Source organism: Arachis ipaensis, chromosome B9 (assembly GCF_059453495.1).
Source record: "Arachis ipaensis isolate K30076 ecotype BB chromosome B9, ASM5945349v1, whole genome shotgun sequence".
Taxonomy (NCBI): Eukaryota; Viridiplantae; Streptophyta; class Magnoliopsida; order Fabales; family Fabaceae; genus Arachis; species Arachis ipaensis.
Window position 1 is genome coordinate 22,517,972 of NC_142444.1, and position 24,112 is coordinate 22,542,083.

At 38.3% G+C, this 24,112-nt stretch overlaps 4 protein-coding genes across 4 annotated transcripts; 2 read left to right on the forward strand and 2 right to left on the reverse strand.

The window, feature by feature from the left end:
* Positions 1 to 6,280: 6,280 nt before the first annotated feature.
* LOC110266996 (uncharacterized) lies at positions 6,281 to 7,390 on the reverse strand. Its single transcript, XM_088498817.1, has 4 exons — positions 7,057 to 7,390; positions 6,758 to 6,962; positions 6,537 to 6,655; positions 6,281 to 6,432 (listed from the first exon to the last, which is right to left on the reverse strand). The coding sequence occupies exons 1-4, from the start codon at positions 7,388 to 7,390 to the stop codon at positions 6,281 to 6,283; spliced, it is 810 nt and encodes a 269-aa protein (XP_088354943.1).
* A 40-nt stretch (positions 7,391 to 7,430) lies between these two features.
* LOC107615225 (uncharacterized) lies at positions 7,431 to 8,581 on the reverse strand. Its single transcript, XM_088498818.1, has 2 exons — positions 7,526 to 8,581; positions 7,431 to 7,439 (listed from the first exon to the last, which is right to left on the reverse strand). Exons 1-2 carry the CDS (start codon positions 8,579 to 8,581, stop codon positions 7,431 to 7,433), a joined length of 1,065 nt encoding a protein of 354 aa, XP_088354944.1.
* A 13,698-nt stretch (positions 8,582 to 22,279) lies between these two features.
* On the forward strand, positions 22,280 to 23,504 carry LOC107615224 (zinc finger BED domain-containing protein RICESLEEPER 2-like). The gene is made up of 3 exons (XM_016317323.1): positions 22,280 to 22,662; positions 22,847 to 22,934; positions 23,082 to 23,504. Exons 1-3 carry the CDS (start codon positions 22,280 to 22,282, stop codon positions 23,502 to 23,504), a joined length of 894 nt encoding a protein of 297 aa, XP_016172809.1.
* A 65-nt stretch (positions 23,505 to 23,569) lies between these two features.
* LOC148544001 (zinc finger BED domain-containing protein RICESLEEPER 2-like) lies at positions 23,570 to 24,112 on the forward strand. The gene has a single exon (XM_088498819.1). The coding sequence runs from the start codon at positions 23,570 to 23,572 to the stop codon at positions 24,110 to 24,112; it is 543 nt and encodes a 180-aa protein (XP_088354945.1).

Sequence of the window (24,112 nt, forward strand, 5' to 3'; positions counted from 1 at the left end):
TCTCGATCATGTTGGAATAGGATCCATTGATCCTTTTGCGTCTGTCACTACGCCCAACACTCACGAGTTTGAAGCTCGTCACAGTCATCCCATCCCAGATCCTACTCAGAATACCACAGACAAGGTTTAGACTTTTCAGATCTCAAGAATGCTGCCAATTGATTCTAGCTTATACCATGAAGACTCCGATATTTCGAAATGGAGGCTAAGAGATACACGCTCAAGCTATTGCAGATAGAACGAAAGTGGTTGTCAGGCACGCGTTCATAGGTGAGAATGATGATGAGTGTCACGGATCATCACATTCATCAGGTTGAAGTGCAAGTGAATATCTTGGAATAAGACTTGAATTGAATAGATAAACAATAGTACTTCGCATTAATTTATGAGGAACAGCAGAGCTCCACACCTTAATCTATGGGGTGTAGAAACTCCACCGTTGAAAATACACAAGTGATAATGGTCCAGGCATGGCCAAATGGCCAGCCCCCTAAACGTGATCAATGGTCAAAAGTGATACAAAGATAGTCTCAAAAATGATCAAAATATTTGAAATAAATCACTAAAAGTAGTTTTTATACTAAACTAGTAGCTAGGGTTACAGAAAATAAGTAAATGATGCAGAAATCCACTTCCGGGGCCCACTTGGTGTGTGCTTGGGCTGAGCATTGATCTTTACACGTGTAGAGACTTCTCTTGGAGTTAAACGCCAGGTTGCAGCCTGTTTGTGGCGTTTAACTCTGGTTTGTAACCTGTTTCTGGCGTTTAACTTCAGAATAGGGCAGGAAGTTGGCGTTTGAACGCCAGTTTGCGTCGTCAAAACTCGGGCAAAGTATGGACTATTATATATTGATGGAAAGCCCTGGATATATACTTTCCAAAGCAATTGAGAACGTGCCAATTGGGTTTCTGTAGCTCCAGAAAATCCATTTCGAGTGCAGGGAGGTCAGAATCCAATAGCATCTGCAGTCCTTTTTCAGCCTCTGAATCAGATTTTTGCTCAAGTCCCTCAATTTCAGCCAGAAAATACCTGAAATCACAGAAAAACACACAAACTCATAGTAAAGTCCAGAAATGTGAATTTTGAATAAAAACTAATAAAAATATACTAAAAAGTAATTAAAACATACTGAAAACTACCTAAAAACAATGCCAAAAAGCGTATAAATTATCCGTTCATCACAACACCAAACTTAAATTGTTGCTTGTCCCCAAGCAACTAAAAATCAAATAGGATAAAAAGAAGAGAATATACTATAAATTCCAAAATATCAATGAAACTTAGCTCCAATTAGATGAGCGGGACTAGTAGCTTTTTGCCTCTGAACAGTTTTGGCATCTCACTTTATCCTTTGAAGTTCAGAATGATTGGCATCTATAGGAACTCAGAATTTAGATAGTGTTATTGATTCTCCTAGTTCAGTATGTTGATTCTTGAACATAGCTACTTTATGAGTTTTGGCCGTGGCCCTAAGCACTTTGTTTTCCAGTATTACAACCGGATACATAAATATCACAGACACATAACTGGGTGAACCTTTTCAGATTGTGACTCAGCTTTGCTAGAGTCCCCAATTAGAGGTGTCCAGGGTTCTTAAGCACACTTTTTTTGCTTTGGATCACGACTTTAACCGCTCAGTCTCAAGCTTTTTACTTGACACCTTCACGCCACAAGCACATGGTTAGGGACAGCTTGGTTTAGCGGCTTAAGCCAGGATTTTATTCCTTTGGGCCCTCCTATCCATTAATGCTCAAAGCCTTGGATCCTATTTAACCTTGCTTTTTGGTTTAAAGGGTTACTGGCTTTTTGCTCCTGCCTTTTGGTTTAAAGAGCTCTTGGCTTTTTCTGCTTGCTTTTTCTTTTTCTTTCTTTTTTTTTCTTTTATTTTCGCCATTTTTTTCGCAAGCCTTGCTTTTCACTGCTTTTTCTTACTTCAAGAATCAATTTTATAATTTTTAAGATTATCAATAACATTTCCCCTTTTTCATTATTCTTTCAAGAGCCAACAATTTTAATATTCATAAACAACAAATTCAAAAGACATATACACTGTTCAAGCATTCATTCAGAAAACAAAAAGTATTGTCACCACATCAAAATAATTAAACTAATTTTAAGGATGAATTCAAAATCATGTACTTCTTGTTCTTTTGTGATTAAAAACATTTTTCATTTAAGAAAGGTGATGGATTCATAGGACATTCATAGCTTTAAGACATAAACACTTAGACACTAGTGATCATGTAGTAAAGACATAAACATAAATAAACATAAAGCATAGTAAACGAAAAACAGAAAAATAAAGAACAAGGAAATTAAAGAACGGGTCCACCTTAGTGATGGCAGCTAGTTCTTCCTCTTGAAGATCTTATGGAGTGCTTTTGCTCTTCAATGTCTCTTCCTTGCCTTTGTTGCTCCTCCCTCATAGCTCTTTGATCTTCTCTAATTTCATGGAGGAGGATGGAATGCTCTTGGTGCTCCACCCTTAGTTGTCCCATGTTGGAACTTAATTCTCCTAGGGAGGTGTTAATTTGCTCCCAATAGTTTTGTGGAGGAAAGTGCATCCCTTGAGGCATCTCAGGGATTTCATGATGAGGAACTTCCTCATGCTCTTGTTAAGGTCCATGAGTGGGCTCTCTAGTTTGCTCCATCCTCTTTTTAGTGATAGGCTTGTCCTCTTCAATGAGGATGTCTCCCTCTATGACAATCCCAACTGAACTGCAGAGGTGACAAATGAGATGAGAAAAGGCTAACCTTGCCAAAGTGGAGGACTTGTCAGCCACCTTGTAGAGTTCTTGAGGCATAATCTCATGAACTTCCATTTCCTCCCCAATCATGATACTATGGATCATGATGGCCCGATCCACAGTTACTTCGGATCAGTTGCTAGTAGGAATGATAGAGCGTTGGATGAACTCCAACCATCCTCTAGCCACAGGTTTAAGGTCATGCCTTCTCAATTGAACCGGCTTGCCTCTTGAGTCAATTTTCCATTGAGCTCCTTCCACACATATGTCCATGAGGACTTGGTCCAACCTTTGATCAAAGTTGACCCTTCTAGTGTAGGGGCGTGCGTTTTCTAGCATCATTGGTAAGTTGAACGCCAACCTTACATTCTCCGAACTGAAATCTAAGTATTTCCCCCGAACCATTGTAAGCCAATTCTTTGGATTCGGGTTCATACTTTGATCATGGTTCTTAGTGATCCATGCGTTTGCATAGAACTCTTGAACCATTAAGATTCCAACTTGTTGAATAGGATTGGAGAGAACGTCCCATCCTCTTCTTCTAATTTCATGTCGGATCTCCGGATACTCACTCCTTTTGAGCTTGAAAGGGATCTCAGGGATGACCTTTTTCTTGGCCACAACTTCATAGAAGTGGTCTTGATGGACCTTTGAGATGAATCTTTCCATCTTCCATGACTCAGAGGTGGAAGCAATTGCCTTCCCTTTCCTCTTTCTAGAGGTTTCTCCGGCCTTAGGTGCCATAAATGGTTATCGAAAAACAAAAAGCAATGCTTTTACCACACCAAACTTAAAAGGTTTGCTCATCCTCGAGCAAAAGAAGAAAGAAAGTAGTAGAAGAAGAAGAAAATGAAGGAGATGGAGGGAGATATGTGGTTCAGCCAAGGGGTAGAAGTGGTGGTTGTAATATGTGAAAATGAAAGAGTGGTGAGGGGTTTATATAGGGGTGGGGGGGAGGGTTAGGTTTCGTGTATTAGGGTTGGGTTTGGAAGGGAAAGGATTTTGAATTTGGAGGTAGGTGGAGTTTTTGGGGAAGAGATGTGGAGGTGATTGGTGAAGGGTATTTAGGGAAGAGTGTTATGAAAATGAGAGAGAGAGAGAGAGAGAGAGAGAGAGAGAGAGAGAGAGAGAGAGAGAGAGAAAGAGAGAGAGGTGGGGTAGGTGGGGATCCTGTGGGATCCACAGATCCTGAGGGATCAAGGACTTATCATCCCTGCTCCATTTAGGCGTGTAAACGCCCTTAGAGTGCAATCCTAGCGTTTAACGCCAGACTGCTGCTTGTTTCTGGCGTTAAACGCCAGCTTTTCTCCCTTTCTTGGCGTTTAACGCCAAGTTGATGCTTGTTTCTGGTGTTAAACACCAGACTGTAGCCTGTTTCTGGCGTTTAACGCCAGAACGCCAGCTTGATGCTTCTTTCTGGCGTTAAACGCCAGTCTGATGCTTCTTACTAGCGTTTAAACGCCAGTAAGCTCTTCCTCCAGGGTGAGCTATTTTTAATGCTATTTTTCATTCTGTTTTTGGTTTTTCAGTTGTTTTTGTGACTTCACATGATCATCAACCTAAAGAAAACATAAAATAACAATGAAAAATAAATAGATATAATTAAATAACATTGTGTTGCCTCTCAATAAGCGCTTCTTTAATGTCAATAGCTTGACAGTGAGCTCTCATGGAGCCTCACAGATAATCAGAGCAGGGTTGGGGCCTCTCAACACCAAACTTAGAGTTTGGTTGTGGCCTCCCAACACCAAACTTAGAGTTTGAATGTTGGGGTTTTGTTTGACTCTGTATTGAGAGAAGCTTTTCATACTTCCTCTCCATGGTTACAGAAGGAGAACCTTGAGTCTTGAATACAAGGTAGTCCTCATTTAACTTAAGGACCAACTCTCCTCTGTCAACATCAATCACAGATTTTGCTGTGGCTAGGAAGGGTCTGCCAAGGATGATAGATTCATCATCATCCTTCCCAGTGTCTAGGATTATGAAATCAGCAGGTATGTAAAGGCCTTCAACCTTCACTAGCACGTCCTCTACTAGTCCATAAGCCTGTTTCATTGATTTTTCTGCCATCTCTAGTGAGATTCTTGCAGCTTGTACTTCAAAGATTTCCAGTTTCTCCATTACAGAGAGTGGCATGAGGTTTATCCCTGACCCCAGGTCACATTGAGCCTTCTCAAAGGTTATAGTGCCTATGGTACAAGGTATGAAGGATTTTCCGGGATCCGGTTTCTTCTGAGGTAATGTCTGCCTCATTAATGCATTCAATTCATTGGTAAACAAGGGGGGTTCATCCTCCCAAGTCTCATTACCAAATAACTTGGCATTCAGCTTCATGATTGCTCCTAGATATTTAGCAACTTGCTCTTCAATGATGTCTTCATCCTCTTCAGAGGAAGAATATTCATCAGAGCTCATGAATGGCAGAAGAAAGTTCAATGGAATCTCTATGGTCTCTATATGAGCCTTATATTCCTTTGGTTCCTCAAATGGAAACTCCTTTCTGTCCAGAGGACGTCCTATGAGGTTTTTCTCACTGGGACTCACGTCCTCCTCACTCTCTCCAGGTTCGGCCATGTTGGTCATGGTTATGTCCTTGAACTCTCTCTTGGGATTTTCTTCTGTATTGCTTGGGAGAGTACTGGGAGGAGTTTCAGTAATCTTCTTACTTAGTTGACCCACCTGTGCCTCCAAATTTCTAATGGAGGACCTTGTTTCATTCATGAAACTTAGTGTGGTCTTGGATAGATCAGAGACTATGGTTGCCAGGCCAGAATGGCTCTGTTCAGAATTCTCTGTCTGTTGCTGAGAAGATGATGGAAAAGGCTTGCTATTGTTAAACCTATTTCTTCCACCATTATTATTGAAACCTTGTTGAGGCTTCTGTTGGTCCTTCCATGAGAAATTTGGATGATTTCTCCATGAAGGATTATAGGTGTTTCCATAGGGTTCTCCCATGTAATTCACCTCTGCCATTGCAGGATTCTCAGGATCATAAGCTTCTTCTTTAGAAGATGCTTCTTTAGTACTGTTGGATGCAGCTTGCAATCCATTCAAACTCTGAGAAATCATATTGACTTGCTGAGTCAATATTTTGTTCTGAGCCAATATGGCATTCAGAGTATCAATTTCAAGAACTCCCTTCTTCTGAGGCGTCCCATTGTTCACAGGATTCCTCTCAGAGGTGTACATGAACTGGTTATTTGCAACCATTTCAATGAGTTTCTGACAAAGTTCAGAAAACCGGACTGGTCATCAAACTGCTCTAGTCACTGGTTCACTGGTTCACTGGTCTAACCGGTTCAACTGATGGTTCAACCGGAAAAATCGTTTTAGAGTAGAATAATAAATAAATTATAAATACACATCCTAAAATATAATTATAGTCTGATACAAATCTTAAAATATATTCGAAATTAAAAACACTACATAAAATATCATCAACCAAATACATATGATCTTATCAAAATCCAAACTCAAAAGTTAAATAGTAATAAAAGCATATGTAAATATTAAATCCCAACATCATGGTTTATCAATTATCAAAATCCGCAAGAACTTGTTGCAAATCTGCTTCGGTGGGATGATCTTCACCTTCATTCCCACCCTGATCAGCAGAAGAAAGAGATGCAGCATAAAGACCACTACTACCACCGCCACTTTGATATAAATCAGCATCAATTTCACCTAATAAAATAGAAATGTTATCATTATATTATAAACTAGCAACATTCTAATAAATCATTAGAAACTAAATATACTATACTCATGCAATAAGTCATCCACATTACTAGAAAGATCAGACTCTTTCTCTACAACCTCTTCAGTCACCCAGAAGTCAACTTGACTGATACTTTCATAATCAATTGGATCATGTCGTGTCTTTTGCTTTCTTTTTTCTTTTTCCTTCCTAACAAGTTAAATACAATATATGGAGATTTAATAATTTACAAATTTATTATGATAAAGATTACAAATGAAACAATATAGTATTTCATGAAACATATATTACCTGGATTTAAGACGCAAATTATAGGTAACATAAACAATGTCATTCAGTCTATCATGCTCCAATCTATTTCTTCTTTTTGTATGAATCTGGTCCAAAAGGCTCCAATTTCTCTCACACCCAGAAGAAGCAGATGCTTGGCTAAGAATGCGAACAGCTATCTTTTGTAGACATGGAGCAGAGCCTCCGAATAACCTCCACCATTCATCTACCAATTATAAAACCATAACATATTATAAGATATTAATTAAGAACAAAGGAGCATAAAACAAGTTAAAACAAATATTCAACCATATTCTTACCAGGCTTAAGTTCAGATGCAGCTGGAATAACTTCTTGTCTATCAAAACTTTCCTTCCGATCTCTATATAAATGTATTTCTTTCATTGCCTGAACTGAATCCAAATTGTTACACTTGCAATACAAGGTAACAAGATCAAGCAAACCTCGCATAACATCAGGTGCTTCTTTATAATTTTCATTAAAAAAGAATTTAGGATTCAGGAAGTAAGCTGCCGCATGAAGATCTTTCTTCAAATGCTTGTCCCATCTTGAGTTGATAATATCTGTGTACGGCTGATATGCAGTCTTGGATTGCCTAAACATCTCCTTAATTGCATCTTCTGCCCTTAGCATTCCTTCATAAACATACCCCAAAGATGGGGGGTCATCAACATCAACAACCCTCAGCAAGTAAATCAGAGGGCTCACAAGTTTACATACAGTAAAGCAATCGTCCCAAAATTTAGCATCCAGAATAATAGCACTCACAGCTCTACCAGTAGCACTCCTTCCTAATTTGTGATCAGTGAAAATTGAATCTACAACCAATTGTTGCAACTCCTTTTTACGGTCAAAGATGCTCTTGAATGTAATAAACACAGTTGCAAACCGGGTTGCACCAGGACGTACAATTTCTCTCCACTTAGGTCTTTCTCTTAGCCAAGATAAGAAAATCGTATGATTGTACACAAATACTGTGATCTTTGAAGCACGAGTTGCAAGGTTAGAAATATGCGCCATGCTGCTTATATCTTTTAAAATAAGATTAAGGCAATGAGCAGCACATGGTGACCAATAGATATTATCATATTTTCTATTGATAAGCCTACCAGCAGCAACATAATTGGCCGTATTATCAGTCACAACATGCACAATATTATTTGGGCCAATCCATTCAATCACCTCAGAAAACAAAGTACACAAGTGTGAAGCATTTTTTACCATACTGGAAGCATCTACTGATTTCAGAAAGCACAAACCTTTAGAACAATACACCAAGAAATTGATTAACGTTCTTTGTCTTTGATCTGTCCAACCATCAGCCATGAGGGTACATCCAGTTTCCTTCCATGCACTCCTATAACTATCAACTAGCATTTGACTTTCTCTTTTAAGATCAGCCAACAAATGAACCCTTAACTTATCATAAGAAGGCCCCTTGTAACCAGGTCCAATACCAACAACCCCATCCAACATATCTTGGAAATATGGCGACATCACAGCATTAAATGGAATTTTACAATCCAAAAGCCACCGAGCAAATCGTTTATCAACCTCGTGTATCGCCTCTTTGTTTTGCATAACACTTTTAATACTTGGTTGAGCTCCTGGAGTTGTTCTTGGTGCAAACATAGGAGGAATGACTTTGGCTTTTTTCTTTGGATCGCCTCCAACTCCTTGCTGACTCAAGGTACGCTGCTGTTCCTGTTCTTCTTGAGCTATTGCCTCATCAATTGCATCCTCTACCTCATCACCACCCTCTTCACCAAAACTTACTTTTCTTTTCTTTTTGCTGGCCTTAATATCTTTCAACAAACTTTCCATCTATTTTTTCACATCATATGGAACTTTAGGACATTTTTTCACGTCTCCAGTAATCTTTGCTAGATGTTTCTTCATCCTGTGAATTCCACCTCCATTGAAAACTTGTAGACAAAATAAACATTGATATTGTGGTTTTCCATTCACGTGTTGTAGAGCAACATATTTCCAAGCTAAATCTGTTTTTTCCCTAAGGTTAGAAGAACCTTGTGAATGACTATCGTTAGCAGCATCATTCGGAATAGGAGTATCGGCAGACATGTTATTATTCACAGAAGCATTGTTATCAGCAGTTGCTTCTTGGTTAATACTATTTTCCATAACTGAAATTAATAAAACATGTATGAAATAGAAATTGACCAAACACAAATTGACCAAACACAGCCACTTACTTTTCAGATTATTAATTTCTTATGCTAATTGCTAACCAACAAACAGTCAAATAGAAATTGAGCAGAGGAACGAAGTTCACAGAAAATGCACAGTTCACAAAGAGCAAGTTCACAGGAATTGAAATCAGAAATTGAAATCAGAAAATGCACAGAGCAAGTTCACAGAAATTGAACAGTTCACAAATGAAGTTGAGCTGAAAATAGAAGACCAGCCAGCTTAACATTCAGATTTTTTATTTTTTATGCTCAGCAGCAAACAGAAATTGAGCCAAGGACCAAACACAAATTGACCAACAAATAGAAATTGTGCAACAAAGAGGAATTAAGCTGCAAAATAGAGCAGAAATTGAGCAGAGGACCAAACACAAATTGACCAAACACAGCCACTTACTTTTCAGATTATTAATTTCTTATGCTAATTGCTAACCAACAAACAGTCAAATAGATATTGAGCAGAGGAACGAAGTTCACAGAAAATGCACAGTTCACAAAGAGCAAGTTCACAGGAATTGAAATAAGAAATTGAAATCAGAAAATTAAGCCGAGGTCTAACTGTCTAAGTTCAGTTCACATTGAGGACAAAGAGAAAGAGAACATGAGCAGAGGTCTAAGTTCAGTTCAGTTCACAGAAAATTAAACCGAGGTCTAAGTGCACAGAAATTGAACAGTTCACATCGATGGAAGAACATGAGCAGAGGCGAAGGACAAAGAGAAATGAGCAGAGGACGAGTCACTCACCTGGGGTCGATGGAGGGCTACCGGTGTTGACTGTTGAGGACCGCCGATGAGAGGCTACTGCTGCTGGTGCTGAGACTTGAGAAGATGAAGACGATCGAGTTTGAGGGCTACTGGCAGGAACCAGGCGACAATGGAGATTGGAGGGTTGCTGGAGCTGAGGATGGCGACACCACGGGGGCGAAGGATGGCGACAGGGGGCTATGGTTCAGGCAGCGCCGCTAGGGTTCTTCTTCTCCATTGGAGATGATTCAGATGATGATTGATGAATGAATGGGGTCGGGGCTCGGGGGAAGAAAGGGGGTGGGGTGCTCCATGGGCGGGTCGGGTCGGGTTTGTTTTTTTTTATATTTTTTTTAAAACGTAAAACGGCGTCGTTTAGCTAAGCTGCGTAACCGGCCGGTCACCGGTTCGGTCCAACCGGCCGGTTCGCCGGTTCTTGAACGGTTCTTCTCTCTACAATTTTCAGATAAGGACCGGACCGCTTGCAGCGCCGGTTCGCGGTTAAACCGGTCAAACCGGCCAGTCCGGTCCGGTTTTTAGAACATTGGTTTCTGAGCTTCTGCAGGGGTTTTCGGATGAAGAGATCCTCCTACAGAATGGTCCAATGACATTTTTGACAACTCAGACAGACCATCATAGAATATACATATGATGCTCCATTCTGGAAGCATGTCAGTAGGACACCTTTTGATCAATTGCTTATATTTTTCCCAAGCTTCATAGAGGGACTCGCCTTCCTCCTGTCTGAAGGTTTGGATTTCCACTCTAAGCTTGCTCATCTTTTGAGGTGGAAAGAATTTGACCAGGAAAACACTGATCAGCTTTTCCCAAGAGTTCATGCTTTCCTTAGGTTGTGAATCCAACCATGTTCTAGCTTTATCTCTTACAGCAAAAGGGAAAAGCATAAGCCTGTAGACCTCGGGATCAACTCCATTGGTCTTGACAGTGTTACAGATTTGCAAGAATTCATCTAAAAACTGATGAGGATCTTCCAATGGAAGTCCATAAAACTTGCAATTCTGTTGCATTAGAGAAACTAATTGAGACTTAAGCTCAAAGTTGTTTGCTCCAATGGCAGGAATTGAGATGCTTCTTCCATAGAAGTCAGAAGAGGGTGCAATAAAGTCACCAAGCAACTTCCTTACATCTCCACCATTGTTATTGGGTTCGGCCATGTCTCCTTCTTTTTCAAAAATTTCTGTCAGGTCCTCTCCAGAGGGTTGTGCTTTAGCTTCTCTTAGTTTCCTCTTAAGAGTCCTTTCGGGTTCAGGATCAGCTTCAATAAGAATGTCTTTATTCCTGTTCCTGCTCATATGAAAAAGAAGAGAATAGAAAAGAAGAGGAATCCTCTATGTCACATTATAGAGATTCCTTTATGTGAGTAGAAGAAGAGAAGAATAGAAGAAGGAGAAGAGAAAAATTCGAACACAGAGAAGAAGAAGGGGTTCGAATTTTGAGTGGAAGAGGAGTGTTAGTAGATAAATAAATAAATAGAAAGAGATTTGAGGGAAAGAGAATTCGAAAATTAAAAAAATAAAATAAAAATATTTTTGTTTTTATTTTTAATATTAGTTAGAATTCAAAAAATAAAAAGAGAAATTAAATTAAAATTTAAAACAATTAGTTATTAAAAGGAATTTTGAAAAAGTAGGAGGGGAGTTTTCGAAAATTAGAGAGAGAAAATTAGTTAGGTGGTTTTGAAAAAGATATGATTGAAATAGAAAACTTTTTAAAATCAAACAAAAAGTCAAGTAGTTAATTGAAAAAGATTTGAAAATCAATTTTTTAAAAGATAAGAAGTTAGAAAGGATTTTGAAATTGATTTTGAAAAAGATATGATTGAAAATCATTTTGAAAAAGATTTGAAAAGGAAATTAGAAAGATTTGATTTTTGAAAGTAAAGTTGATTACTTGACTAATAAGAAACTAAAAGATATGATTTTAAAATTTAAAGATTGAACCTTTCTTAATAGGCAAGTAACAACTTGAAAATTTTTTGAATTAAAACATTAAATGTTAGTGAGATTTTCGAAAAGATGAAGTAAGAATAAGAAAAAGATTTTGAAAATCAATTAAAAAAAATTCGAAAATATGTAAAAATAAATGAAAAAGATTTGATTTTTGAAAAAGATTTGAAAAGATAGAATTTTGAAATTGAAATTTATGAGTAAAACAAGGAAAGATATATTTTTTATTTTTTATTTTTTTAGGAGAGAGGAAACATAAAAATGATGCAAAACATGAAAATTCAAGATCAAAATACATGATGCATGCAAGAACACTTTGAATGTCAAGATGAACACCAAGAACACTTTGAATATCAAGATGAACACCAAGAACTTATTTTTGAAAATTTTTAAGAAAAGACTCACATGCAAGACACCAAACTTAGAAATTTTCAAACTTTAGACACTAACAAATTGAAAATGCATATGAAAAACAAGAAAAGACATAAAACATGAAAATGCAGAGATCAAACAAAGAAGATCATCAAGAACAACTTGAAGATCATGAAGAACATCATGCATGAGTTTTCAAAAACTTTAAGAAAAGTTAAAAAGATGCAATTGACACCAAACTTAAAAATTGACACTAGACTCAAATAAGAAACATCAAATTTTTGGTTTTTATGATTTTATTAAATTTTTTTTTTCAAAAATTAATTGGAAAAAGAGAAAATAAGGATTTCAAAATTTTTAATAAGAATTCCAGGAATCATGCAATTTTAGTCTAAAGCTTCGGTCCATGAATTAGACATGGCTTACTAGCCAGCCAAGCTTTCAGTGAAAGCTCCGGTCCAAAATACTAGACATGGCCAATGGCCAGCCAAGCTTCAGCGGAACATTACATACAACAGCAAGATTGATAGAAATCAACAAGCTCTTGTGATGATAAGTTGAAACCTCGGTCCAAAAGATTAGACATGGCTTTACAGCTAGCTAGACTTCAACAGATCATCATGAAACTCTAGAATTCATTCTTAAAAATTCTGAAGTCACAGAATAATTAATTTTCATTTTTTTTTTGAAAATTTTTTCGAAAATAAAAACAATAAAAACAAAAAGCTTAAAATTAAAAATAAAATTACCTAATCTGAGCAACAAGATGAATCGTTAGTTGTCCAAACTCGAACAATCCCCGGCAATGGTGCCAAAAACTTGGTGCACAAAATCGTGATTGTTCAATCCCTGGCAACGGCACCAAAAATTTGATACGCACGTTCATAATCTCAATTCTTTTTCACAACTCCGCACAACTAACCAGCAAGTGTAATGGGTCGTCCAAGTAATAAACCTTACGTGAGTAAGGGTCGATCCCACGGAGATTGTCGGCTTGAAGCAAGCTATGGTCATCTTGTAAATCTCAGTCAGGCAGATTCAAATGGTTATGAGATTTTGATAATTAAAATATAAATAAAATATAAAATAAGATAGAAATACTTATGTAATTCATTGGTGAGAATTTCAGATAAGCGTATGGAGATGCTTTGCTCCTTCTGAATCTCTGCTTTCCTACTGTCTTCATTCAATCATTCATACTCCCTTCCATGGCAAGCTGTATGTTGGGGGATCACCGTTGTCAATGGCTACCGTCCGTCCTATCAGTGAAAATGGTCCAAGTGCGCTGTCATCGCACGGCTAATCATCTGTCGGTTCTCGATCATGTTGGAATAGGATCCATTGATCCTTTTGCATCTGTCACTACGCCCAACACTCGCGAGTTTGAAGCTCGTCATAGTCATCCCATCCCAGATCCTACTCGGAATACCACAGACAAGGTTTAGACTTTTTGGATCTCAAGAATGCTGCCAATTGATTCTAGCTTATACCACGAAGACTCCGATCTTTCGGAATGGAGGCTAAGAGATACACACTCAAGCTATTGCAGATAGAACGGAAGTGGTTGTCAGGCACGCGTTCATAGGTGAGAATGATGATGAGTGTCACGGATCATCACATTCATCAGGTTGAAGTGCGAGTGAATATCTTGGAATAAGACTTGAATTGAATAGATAAACAATAGTACTTCGCATTAATTTATGAGAAACAGCAGAGCTCCATACCTTAATATATGGGGTGTAGAAACTCCACCGTTGAAAATACATAAGTGATATTGGTCCAGGCATGGCCGAATGGCCAGCCCCCTAAACGTGATCAATGATAAAAAAATGATATAAAGATAGTCTCAAAAATGATCAAAAGATGTGAAATAAATCACTAAAAGTAGTTTTTATACTAAACTAGTAGCTAGGGTTACAGAAAATAAGTAAATGATGCAGAAATCTACTTCCGGGGCCCACTTGGTGTGTGCTTGGGCTGAGCATTGATCTTTACACGTGTAGAGACTTGTCTTGGAGTTAAACGCCAGGTTGCAGCCTGTTTGTGGCGTTTAACTCTGGTTTGTAACCTGTTTCTGGCGTTTAACTTCTGAACAGGGCAGGAAGTTGGCGTTTGAACGCCAGTTTGCGTCGTCAAAACTCGGGTAAAGTATGGACTATTATATATTGTTGGAAAGCTAGGGGTGGCAAAACGGGCCGGCCCGCCCCAACCCGTCCCTTCCCGCCTAGGCCCGCGCCCATAAACGGGGCGGACCAGCCTGCCCCGCCAACTAAAATGGGTTTAAAATACTAGCCCGCCCCGCTTTATGGCGGATTGGCGGGTTGGCGGGCTAGCCCGCTTCTTTTTTTTTTTGAAAAATAAAATTCATTAAAATTAACTAAAAAATAATAATTAAAAAATCAAATACAAATAAAAAATAGTCAAATTATAATATAATTTTTTATTATTTTTTTAATTTTTAACTTCAATAAAATTGTTCAAAATAATATTTGTCAATAGAATCATCTTTATTTTAAAAAATAAGTCACATAATTTGAGCATATATACGAAATTATAAAATAAAATAAATAAAGTTAATAACTAAAAGAAGAATAAAAACAAAAAATGAAAAAAAAGTGTTTAAAAATTCTATAATTATTAAGTTTATAATAGTAATCACTCTTTTATTTAATAAAAAAAAGAAAAATAAAAATCTTCGACTTGGCGGACCGGCCCACCCCGCCCCACCAAAACCTGCCAATTTGGTGGTGCGGGTTTGGCGGGTTTTTTAAATTTGGCGGACTCCAAATCCTAGCCCGACCCGCCTTTTTTAGCGGGTTTAGCGGATCGGCCTGACGGGCTCGATCCGTTTTGCCACCCCTATGGAAAGCCCTGGATGTCTACTTTCCAACGCAATTGAGAGCGCGCGAATTGGGTTTCTGTAGCTCCAGAAAATCCATTTCGAGTGCAGGGAGGTCAGAATCCAACAGCATCTGCAGTCCTTTTTCAGCCTCTAAATAAGATTTTTGCTCAAGTCCCTCAATTTCAGCCAGAAAAATACATGAAATCACAGAAAAACACACAAACTCATAGTAAAGTCAAGAAATGTGAATTTTGAATAAAATCTAATAAAAATATACTAAAAAGTAATTAAAACATACTGAAAACTACCTAAAAACAATGCCAAAAAGCGTATAAATTATCCGCTCATCAATGAACCTGATGAAGGCGACTCCCTATAGGACTTTTGCATTAAGGGTTCAAACTTGTTCCACACGAAGCTCTAGAGCTTCAAGGTTGAGCTACCCATCTTCGATGGTGATCGAGCAGAGGAATGGATTTTCAAGGCAAATGAATACTTCGAATGGTACTCTGTACTAACCGACATGCGAGTACGTATGCTTTTATTTCATTTAGCAGGACCTTCTTACTCATGGTATCACTGGATGATTAACAATAATTTAGCCATACATGGGAAACATTTTTAGATGCCTTGTTAGTGAGATTTGACTAAAACCAATTTTATGACCCCAAGGCAGCAATCAAAGAGCTTAAACAAACCTCCATCGTGCCAAATATCAAAGCGAGTTTAAGGAATTATCAAACCAAGTCACCGGGTTGAATGAAGAGTGGCTGGTTTCTTTATTTGTGGCTGGACTTTAGGACCACCTGAAGTGTGAATTATTGCTAGCGAAGCCAACAACCTATGTTGCCGCTGCTTCTCTGGCTCAGTTACATGAGCAGAAGCACTCAACTACTAATCCAACCCATAGAAAGACCACAATCATAACACAAATTCCAGCCTAGAACACCACAAACACATAACCAATCCTTCAATCACACTGCTCCACCCAAGGCTAGCTTCACTACAGTTCCCCTAAACTTACTAAGCCGAAACCCCAACACCAATCATCATACCAATCAGCAACCACCCTTTAAGAAACTTTCAGCTTCAGAAATCAACTTAAAAAGAGAGAAAGGATTATGTTACTATTGCGAGGATAAATGGCCCCCTGGCCACAGATGTAAAATATATTGCTATTTTTTTATTGGAAATGAAGAAATGCAAGAGGCCTTTAAAGACCCCGAGCCCGAGGTGATTCAAACCACAGGAGCCGATAACCTAGTGGTTGTAGATACATTATAGCTTGAAATCAGTTTCAATGCGATGGTGGGGCAGTATCAACCCACGACAGTCAGGTTGAAGGGAAGTTATATGGGAAAGCCGATGATGGTCTTAATTGATGGGGGAAGTTCATACAACTTTGTCAAGACAAGTATCACAGAGAGGCTAGAAGTTCTAGTGAAACAGGCCACACCATTACAGGTGTTGGTGAAAAATGGAGATGTGATAGGATGCAACGCATATTGTGATGAGGTTTTGTTATTAATTCAAGGTTATCAATTCACGGTTAGCACATTTGTCTTGGACCTACAAGGAACTGACGTTGTATTGGGCATGCAGTGGCTGGTGTGCCTCGGTTATGTCACCACCCAGTAATAGTAGCAGTAGTAGCAGTAGTAGTAGTCTTTATCCTCGCTCTGTATAGAATTTTAGAGGGCTGGATACTTTTGTCAATACCTATATAAATAAGTTAGAACAGGTCCCAAACTAGGGTGGCTCTTGTGAGTCAGAGCTTGTTAGTATAAATAATGGAGTCTGTAAATATTTCCATGAATAAGCAATGACATAACCCGGTGTGAACTATGATGTACTAAATGAGCCTTCGAGAATATATGTATGATATTACTATGTTTTCTATGTTTTTTATGCTTCATGTAGATATTATCTGTTTAACTATTACCTATTTGGTTTATCTATCTAACACGCAATCTCGACTAGTGCTACAAGCTCATATGTATATATTTAATATAAGGTCTAAAGTCTTTAAGGAAAGCCATGAAGTAGCGCCTAGCGGCTAGCATTGGTCATGACGTCTTAGAAGTTGGGTCGTTATAAGCGCTGAACACCATCACAACTAAGGACAAATTCTTTATACCCACTATTGAGGAGATACTAGATGAACTCTTTGGTGCAGAATTTTTCTCAAAGATAGACCTGCGATCAGACTATCATAAGATCAGAATGAATGAACACTCGATTCATATGACTACCTTTCGCACTCATCAAGGCCACTATAAATTTGTAGTGATGACGTTTGGGCTCACTAATGTGCCTTCTACCTTCTAAGCCACAATGAACAAGATTTTTAGCCATACCTTCGGAATTTCATTGCTATATTTTTCGATGACATCCTCATCTATAGTAAGACATGGGAAGATCACATACAGCACCAAGAGTTAACTCTTACTACTCTAGCCCAACCCCAACTTTATGCTAAGCTATCTAAGTGTTTATTCGGACAGCGCCAAGTGGATTATTTGGACCATATTGTGTGTGCCGCCAAGGTTAAAGTGGACCGGGCTAAAATTGAGGCCATTCAAGCATGGCAAAAGCTGATTCATTGAAATAACTCCGAGGATTCCTGGGGTTAACAGGGTACTATAGAAAATTTGTTGCTAAGTATGCCCAAATGGTTCACCCCCTCACGGAGTTACTAAACAAGAATAATTTTAATTGGGGGGGTGAAAGCAGACAAAGCCTTTGCTAAACTTAAGGCTGCCATGATGAACACCCTAGTTTTGACTCTATCTAATTTCACTCAACCAGTTATAGTAGAAAATGATGCCTCTCATGTTGGAATTGGTGCTATTCTATCACAATAGGGTCACTCATTGGCCTATTTCAGTAAGAAGTTTAACCGAAAATTGATGTTATCTTCGACTTATATTTGGGAGTTGTATGCCATCACCCAGACAGTCATAAAATGGCATCATTACCTGTTGGGATGACGGTTTATCATCAAGATTGATCATCAGGGACTTAAAGAGCTCATGTCCTAAGTCGTGTTGACACCTGACCAGTAATACTACTTAGCCAAACTACTTGGTTATGACTTCGAAATCGAGTATTGACCTAGAAGACTAACCAAGTCACTAATGCATTGTCGTGCCACCCCGATTCTCAGCCCCAACCTGAATTCTGTGGGTCGTCCACTATGTAGCCCACCCTCCTACAATCTATAAAGGATGCTAATAGCCAATGTGATAAGCATTGGGAACTTCATGAACAGTTGCTGAACAGGAAGCTAGGTCCTGACTACATGACTAAGGATGGGGTTCTTTTGTACCAAGACCACGTTTGGCTGCTTATATTTTCAAGGGTTGCAGAAATTTCTGTTATAGGAGTTTCATTCTTCGGTACGGGGTGGGTGGAATCCTAAAGACCTACAAGTCTTTGAGCAATTTATTTTTCTGGCCCAGAATGTAAGCAGATGTATAGTGGTTCATTGAGAAATATACTACCTGCCAAATCACTAAATATGTTCCCGCCAAAGCGCAAGGGTTATTGCAACCAATTCCAGTTCCTATAAGACCATGGACATAGATTTCATTGGACTTTATTATGCAGTTGCCTAAATCCGCAGGGTATAGCGCTATCTTAGTGGGGCGTGGATAGGTTCAGTAAAGTTGGGCATTTCACACCCCTTAAACTGGGGTTTGTAGCTAAAGAAGCAGCTTTGGCTTTTCTCAGCTCTATAGTGAAATTTCATGGGTTTTCCAAGGCAACTGTTTTGGACCGAGACCCCATTTTTCTCAGAAAAAAAGCTCTGGTGCCATCTGTTTGAATTCAGTGGGACAAAATTGGACTACACTACTGCCTATCACCCACTGAGTGATGGACAAACCAAGGTGGTGAATCGATGTCTCAAGCAGTACCTATGCATCTTTACACATTCCTATCCGAAGAGATAGTCTGCATTTTTTATGTGGGCTGAATTTTGCTATAATTGTTCTTACCATTCCTCCATACATATATCACTGCATGAGGCACTTTATGGCTTCCTTATACAAACCTTACCTGGCTATGATCCTGGCTCGTCTACTGTGTTAGCAATGGATGAATTATTTCGAACTCGAGATGCTTTGGATCGAAAACTACGGTATACTCTACAGCGAGCTCAAGAGAAGATGAAAAAAATAGGCTGATCAACATCGTAGGGAGAAGCAGTTTGCAGTGGGGATTGGGTTTTATTGAAGGTGAAGCCTTATAGGTAGCTTTATCTAATAGGCCAGGGATACAATAAACTCCAACAACATTATTATAGACCTTTTCATGTTGCCAAGAAGGTGGAAAAAGTGGCTTACTATTTGGACTTACCTTTATCAAGTGCAATGCACCTAGTTTTTCATGTATGGTGTTGAAAAGATTCCAAGGAGCACCACTGGATGACATTGGAGTGTTGCTGGAATTGCCTCCATCCCTCCAGTCGCAACATGCGGCGATACTTGGTCGTTGCATCGTTTCAACATCAGTAGGGTCTCGTGTGCAATTGCTGGTCGATTGGGAAGGTGCCACATGCAGAGAGACAACTTGGGAGGATGCTGTTGAGTTGCAAATGTTGTTTCCTAAAATTGACCTTGAAGACAAAGTCGTCGTAGAGGTAGGAATAAATATTAGCTCACTAAATATTAGCACAAGTGAAGAGAGCCCAATTGATGAGAATGAAGATGGAAAATCAGAGCAGGAGAGTGGAGTTGGGCCTTTGACACCTGAGCCCAAGAAGCCAAAAATCAGGAAGAAGCCCCAATGGATGAAGGACTACAATGTGGGATGAGGAAACACCACAGCAGATCATAACCCCTGCCAGCAGAGCAAAGTTAGTTACATGAAATTGTTATATTGAGAGGAGAGTGACCATAATGCAGTAGAAAAAATTATAAAAGATATTTTTCTTGGAGTTAAACTCTGACCCAAATAGGGTATTATTCTTCCCCTTTGTTCATCAATTACATCGCTATTTATTTCACTGTTCTATTGAATCGTAGAGTCTGAAATTCTAGTGCAACACACGATATATGATATTATATATAATAATATCATTTAATTTATATAACCAATTTTTAATCTAGTGAAATAAAATTTTATTGTTCTTGTTTATTATTATTATTTTTTTCATTATCACACTCATACACACGGGGAGAGGGGAAAAGATCGATTCTAAGAATCGAACCAAGGTGTGATTACTCACGAGGCATTGGAAACTGTAAATGCTCTCTAGCACGGAGCGAGGCGATGGCCAAACAAATAAATTCACTCACAAGACAAATCGAGTAGAATCAAGTAGCAGCCATCAGAAGTCAAGTTTCATGTGATATGTGTGGAGGAGAATATCCAAGTGAACAGTATGATTTATACACTGGGGACTATTCAGTCTATGAACAAGTAAAATTCATAGGACATTCCTTAAGGACAGAGCACTATCCCTTTTAAAAAAATTATAATCCTAGTTGGAGGAATCATCCCAACTTTGGCTGGAGTAACCAAGGACAAAGAAACTTCAGCAATTCATATCAACCAACCAATCATAAAAAATCACCTCTTGAGCTTACGGTTGAAAAACTATCTCAAGCCACTGAGGCCTTCATGCAAGAATCAAGGGCAATTTCTAAAAACCAAGAAGCTTCCATAAGAAACCTAGAGGTGCAAGTGGGATAGATGGCCAATAGGCATGGCAAAAATTTTCGGGGGGTGGACGGGGATTTCCCCCCGGGGGGCAAGTATGGGGGGTAATTTCTACCCGCGGGGACGGGGAACGAGGCCCCGTATAATAAATGGGGCGGGGGCGGGGATAGAGATCCCCGCCCCGTGGAGACCTGTTAAATCCCTGTGTATATGAAAAGATAAAAATGTCCTTGGTATACATATAATATGTGATTCATTGTTGGAGAAACCCTAGCCGTCACTTTACTGCTTCAGAGACAGACTCATCTCCTCCTCTTCACTCCTCACCGTGAAACCATCAGTCTCGTCTCGTCTCTTCTCCTTCTTGAACACCGCCGACCGCTGAACTCCGCGTCTCCCCTCCTCTCCTTCTAGAACATCGCTGACCGTCTCCTCTCCTCTCCTTCTCGTCTCCTCTCCTCAGCGCCGCCTCCCAACTCCTGAGTGGCTCAGTCGCTCACTGCAGGTCTCGATCTCACTATCGCGGCCACGTCGTCCTCTCCTAATCGCTGGTCTTAGGCTCTTTGCTAGTCTGCCTCTTTTCTCCGTCGGATAAGTCAGTCTTGTGGTTTTAGAATTTATGTTTCTAAGTTCTGAATTTTCTGATTCTGATTTCTACTTAGGGTTGATTTGATTCTGGATTTCTGATTTAGGGTAATTAGGTTTGGAGTTCTGAATTTTCTGATTATGATTTCTATTTAGGGTTGATTTGATTCTGAATTTTTTATTTAGGGTAATTAGGTTTAGAGTTCTGAATTTCTAATTCTGATTTTTATTTTGGTATTTTGATTTTTTTATAATTTTCTAGTGATCATTACCGGGTCAATGTGATTTTTGAATCTAAAAAGTTTGCAACATTCATCCTGGGTTTGATATCGACATGCAATATTTCCTGTTTAAAAAATATTTAGAAAATCTATGAATTCCAAAAATGTTGTTTACCATTGAAACGATCACAGACAAGATTTTATTAAGATAAAAACAAAAATTTGTTGTACATTATCTGACAGCTTCAATTTTCAATGAGCCACAAAATTGGTCCCTGATTATTACTTAATAATATCATAGATATTTATTAATTTTCTAATTCTGTTGATTCCCTTTGAAGCATGCTTAAAGAATATTCATCCATCTCTTCAGTTACATGAATAGCAAATATTAATTTCATGTATCAATTTTGAATTTTAGCATTAGGCTTTTAATCTATGTGTCTTCTGAAACATTTATAATATAGGTAAAGTAATTGACAATTGTAACTCACGATTTTATTTTATTTGATTTTGGATTAAAGTGATTTTGATTTATGATTTATATTTCATGATTTATAGAATGTCTTCTTCGGATGCATTGAGTAATACTTTTGAGAAGAGTACTCCATCGAAAGAACCTATAGGCACTAATATTCAAACTACACAAAAGACTCCTCAATCTCAACCTCAAGAACCACAAACGGATACCGCAATTAATAATGAAGGAACGACAAACTCTACAAGTGGTGTTTGAAAGAGGAAGTTAACCTCCGAAGTGTGGAATCACTTCAAGATTGTGGAAATCAAGGGAAAATTAAAGGTTGAATGCAATTATTGCAAATTAGCTACTTGGTGACCCAAAACAAAGCACTTCGCACTTACGTGATCACTTCAAAAGTTGCAAGCTCTGCACCACTAGAGATATAAGACAATGTATGATGAAGATAACTCCAACAACTAGTGGAGAAACAGTTGTGGTTGGTACATATACTTTCGACCAAGAAAATGCAAGGAAAGAGTTATCAGTTATGGTTTGTCTTCACGAGTATCCGCTATCTATTGTGGACTACATTGGGTTTCGACGATTTTGCAATGCTTTGCAACCTCTCTTCAAAGTGATTACTCGCAACACTTTAAAGAGTGACATCTTGAAGCTCTACAATGATGAGACATCAAAGACAATGAATGTCGTTGAGCGTAATAAAAGTCGAGTTGTAATTATAACTGATATGTGGACAGCAAGCAACCAAAACAAAGGTTATATGGCTATCACAGCTCATTACATTGATGATTTTTGGAAATTGCAAAGCTGTCTTGTGAGGTAATAATATTATCATTATAGGTTCTTCCTAATGTTTATATGATTGCAAAGCTGTCTTGTTTATACAATTGCGATATGTTCTTGTGTACAATTGCAAAGCTGTCTTGTATATAATTGTGAAGCTGTCTTGTTTATATAATTGCAAAGCTGTCTTGTTTATAATTGTACTAAATTATCATTACAGGTTTATATATGTGCCGGCTCCCCACACGGCTAAGGTACTTTCGGAGGTTCTTGTGGATTGTTTGATGGATTGGAATCTTGATAGGAAGGTATCCACTTTGACTATTGATAATTGCAGTACTAATGACGTTATGATTGAGAATATTTTGACTAAAATGTCACATAAAAACTTTATCTTGGGTGGTAAATTATTTCACATGCGATGTTGTGCGCATATATTAAATTTGATTGTCAAGGATGGGTTACAACTTATTTCACATGCTATTGAAAAGGTGAGGGATAGTGTTCATTATTGGACTGTAACACCTAAAAGAGAAGAAAATTTTAAGGAAACATGTGCGCAACTTAAAATACCCTACACAAAAAATCTTTGTCTTGATTGTAAAACTATGTGGAATTCAACATTTTTGATGCTTGAAGTTGCAATTATGTATAGAGATGTGTTTGAAAGATTGTCATTGCGTGAGAGTCAATATAAATCTTTGCCTAGTGAGAAGGATTGGGATATGACAGATGAAATTTTTCAAAGATTGAGGGTAGTTTTTGATGTGACTGAATTATTTTTTGGAACAACTTATCCTACATCAAATCTTTATTTTCCTAAGATTTGTGTGATTAAGTTGGCTTTGATGGATTGCAAAATTATGGAAATGAGATAATTGAAATGATGGCTACTAGTATGATAACTAAGTTTGAAAAGTATTGGAGTGTGATTAATACAGTTATGGCTATTGAGACTCTTTTGGATCCTAGGTACAAGATGTATTTATTGAATTTTTTTCGTAAAATATATGGTGAGATGGAGGCATGTGTTGTAATTGGTCAAGTGAAAAGGGTAGTGCAAGATTTAGTTTTAAAATATGCAACAAAAGGAAGAGAGAGAGACCAAGCTGCTCAATTAGATATGCCGCCACCACCATCAATTCCTTCAAGTTCAAAGGGGAGGAAGTTCAGTCATGAAGATTGGCAAGCTGATTTTGCTGCACATGTAAGTGATGAATCCGCATTTATTAATACAAAGAGTGAGTTGGATTATTATCTTGAAGAGAGACCGGTACCACAAACTGAACATGATTTTGATATCTTAAATTGGTGGAAGTCAAATGGAGCGAAGTTTCCTACTTTGCAAGCTATTGCTAGGGATTGTTTGGCGATTTCTATCTCTACCATTGCCTCTGAATCTTCATTTAGTACTGGTAGTCGATTTGTTACGCTACATCGTAGTAGGTTGCGTCCGGACACATTAGAGGCTCTAATGTGTAATTAA

What these genes read in the sequence shown, in the direction of transcription:
- LOC110266996 (XM_088498817.1), bottom strand. Translation starts at nt 7,390, where the DNA reads ATGCTAAGGGCAGAAGATGCAATTAAGGAGATGTTTAGGCAATCCAAG. An exon ending in TGCATCTGAACTTAAGCCTG is followed by an intron (nt 6,963 to 7,056) that starts GTAAGAATATGG and finishes TATAATTGGTAG; the next exon opens with ATGAATGGTGGAGGTTATTC. An exon ending in AATTTGCGTCTTAAATCCAG is followed by an intron (nt 6,656 to 6,757) that starts GTAATATATGTT and finishes TTAACTTGTTAG; the next exon opens with GAAGGAAAAAGAAAAAAGAA.
- LOC107615225 (XM_088498818.1), bottom strand. Translation starts at nt 8,581, where the DNA reads ATGGAAAGTTTGTTGAAAGATATTAAGGCCAGCAAAAAGAAAAGAAAA.
- LOC107615224 (XM_016317323.1), top strand. Translation starts at nt 22,280, where the DNA reads ATGAAGATAACTCCAACAACTAGTGGAGAAACAGTTGTGGTTGGTACA. An exon ending in TTGCAAAGCTGTCTTGTGAG is followed by an intron (nt 22,663 to 22,846) that starts GTAATAATATTA and finishes TTATCATTACAG; the next exon opens with GTTTATATATGTGCCGGCTC. An exon ending in ATTGGAATCTTGATAGGAAG is followed by an intron (nt 22,935 to 23,081) that starts GTATCCACTTTG and finishes TTGATTGTCAAG; the next exon opens with GATGGGTTACAACTTATTTC.
- LOC148544001 (XM_088498819.1), top strand. Translation starts at nt 23,570, where the DNA reads ATGGCTATTGAGACTCTTTTGGATCCTAGGTACAAGATGTATTTATTG.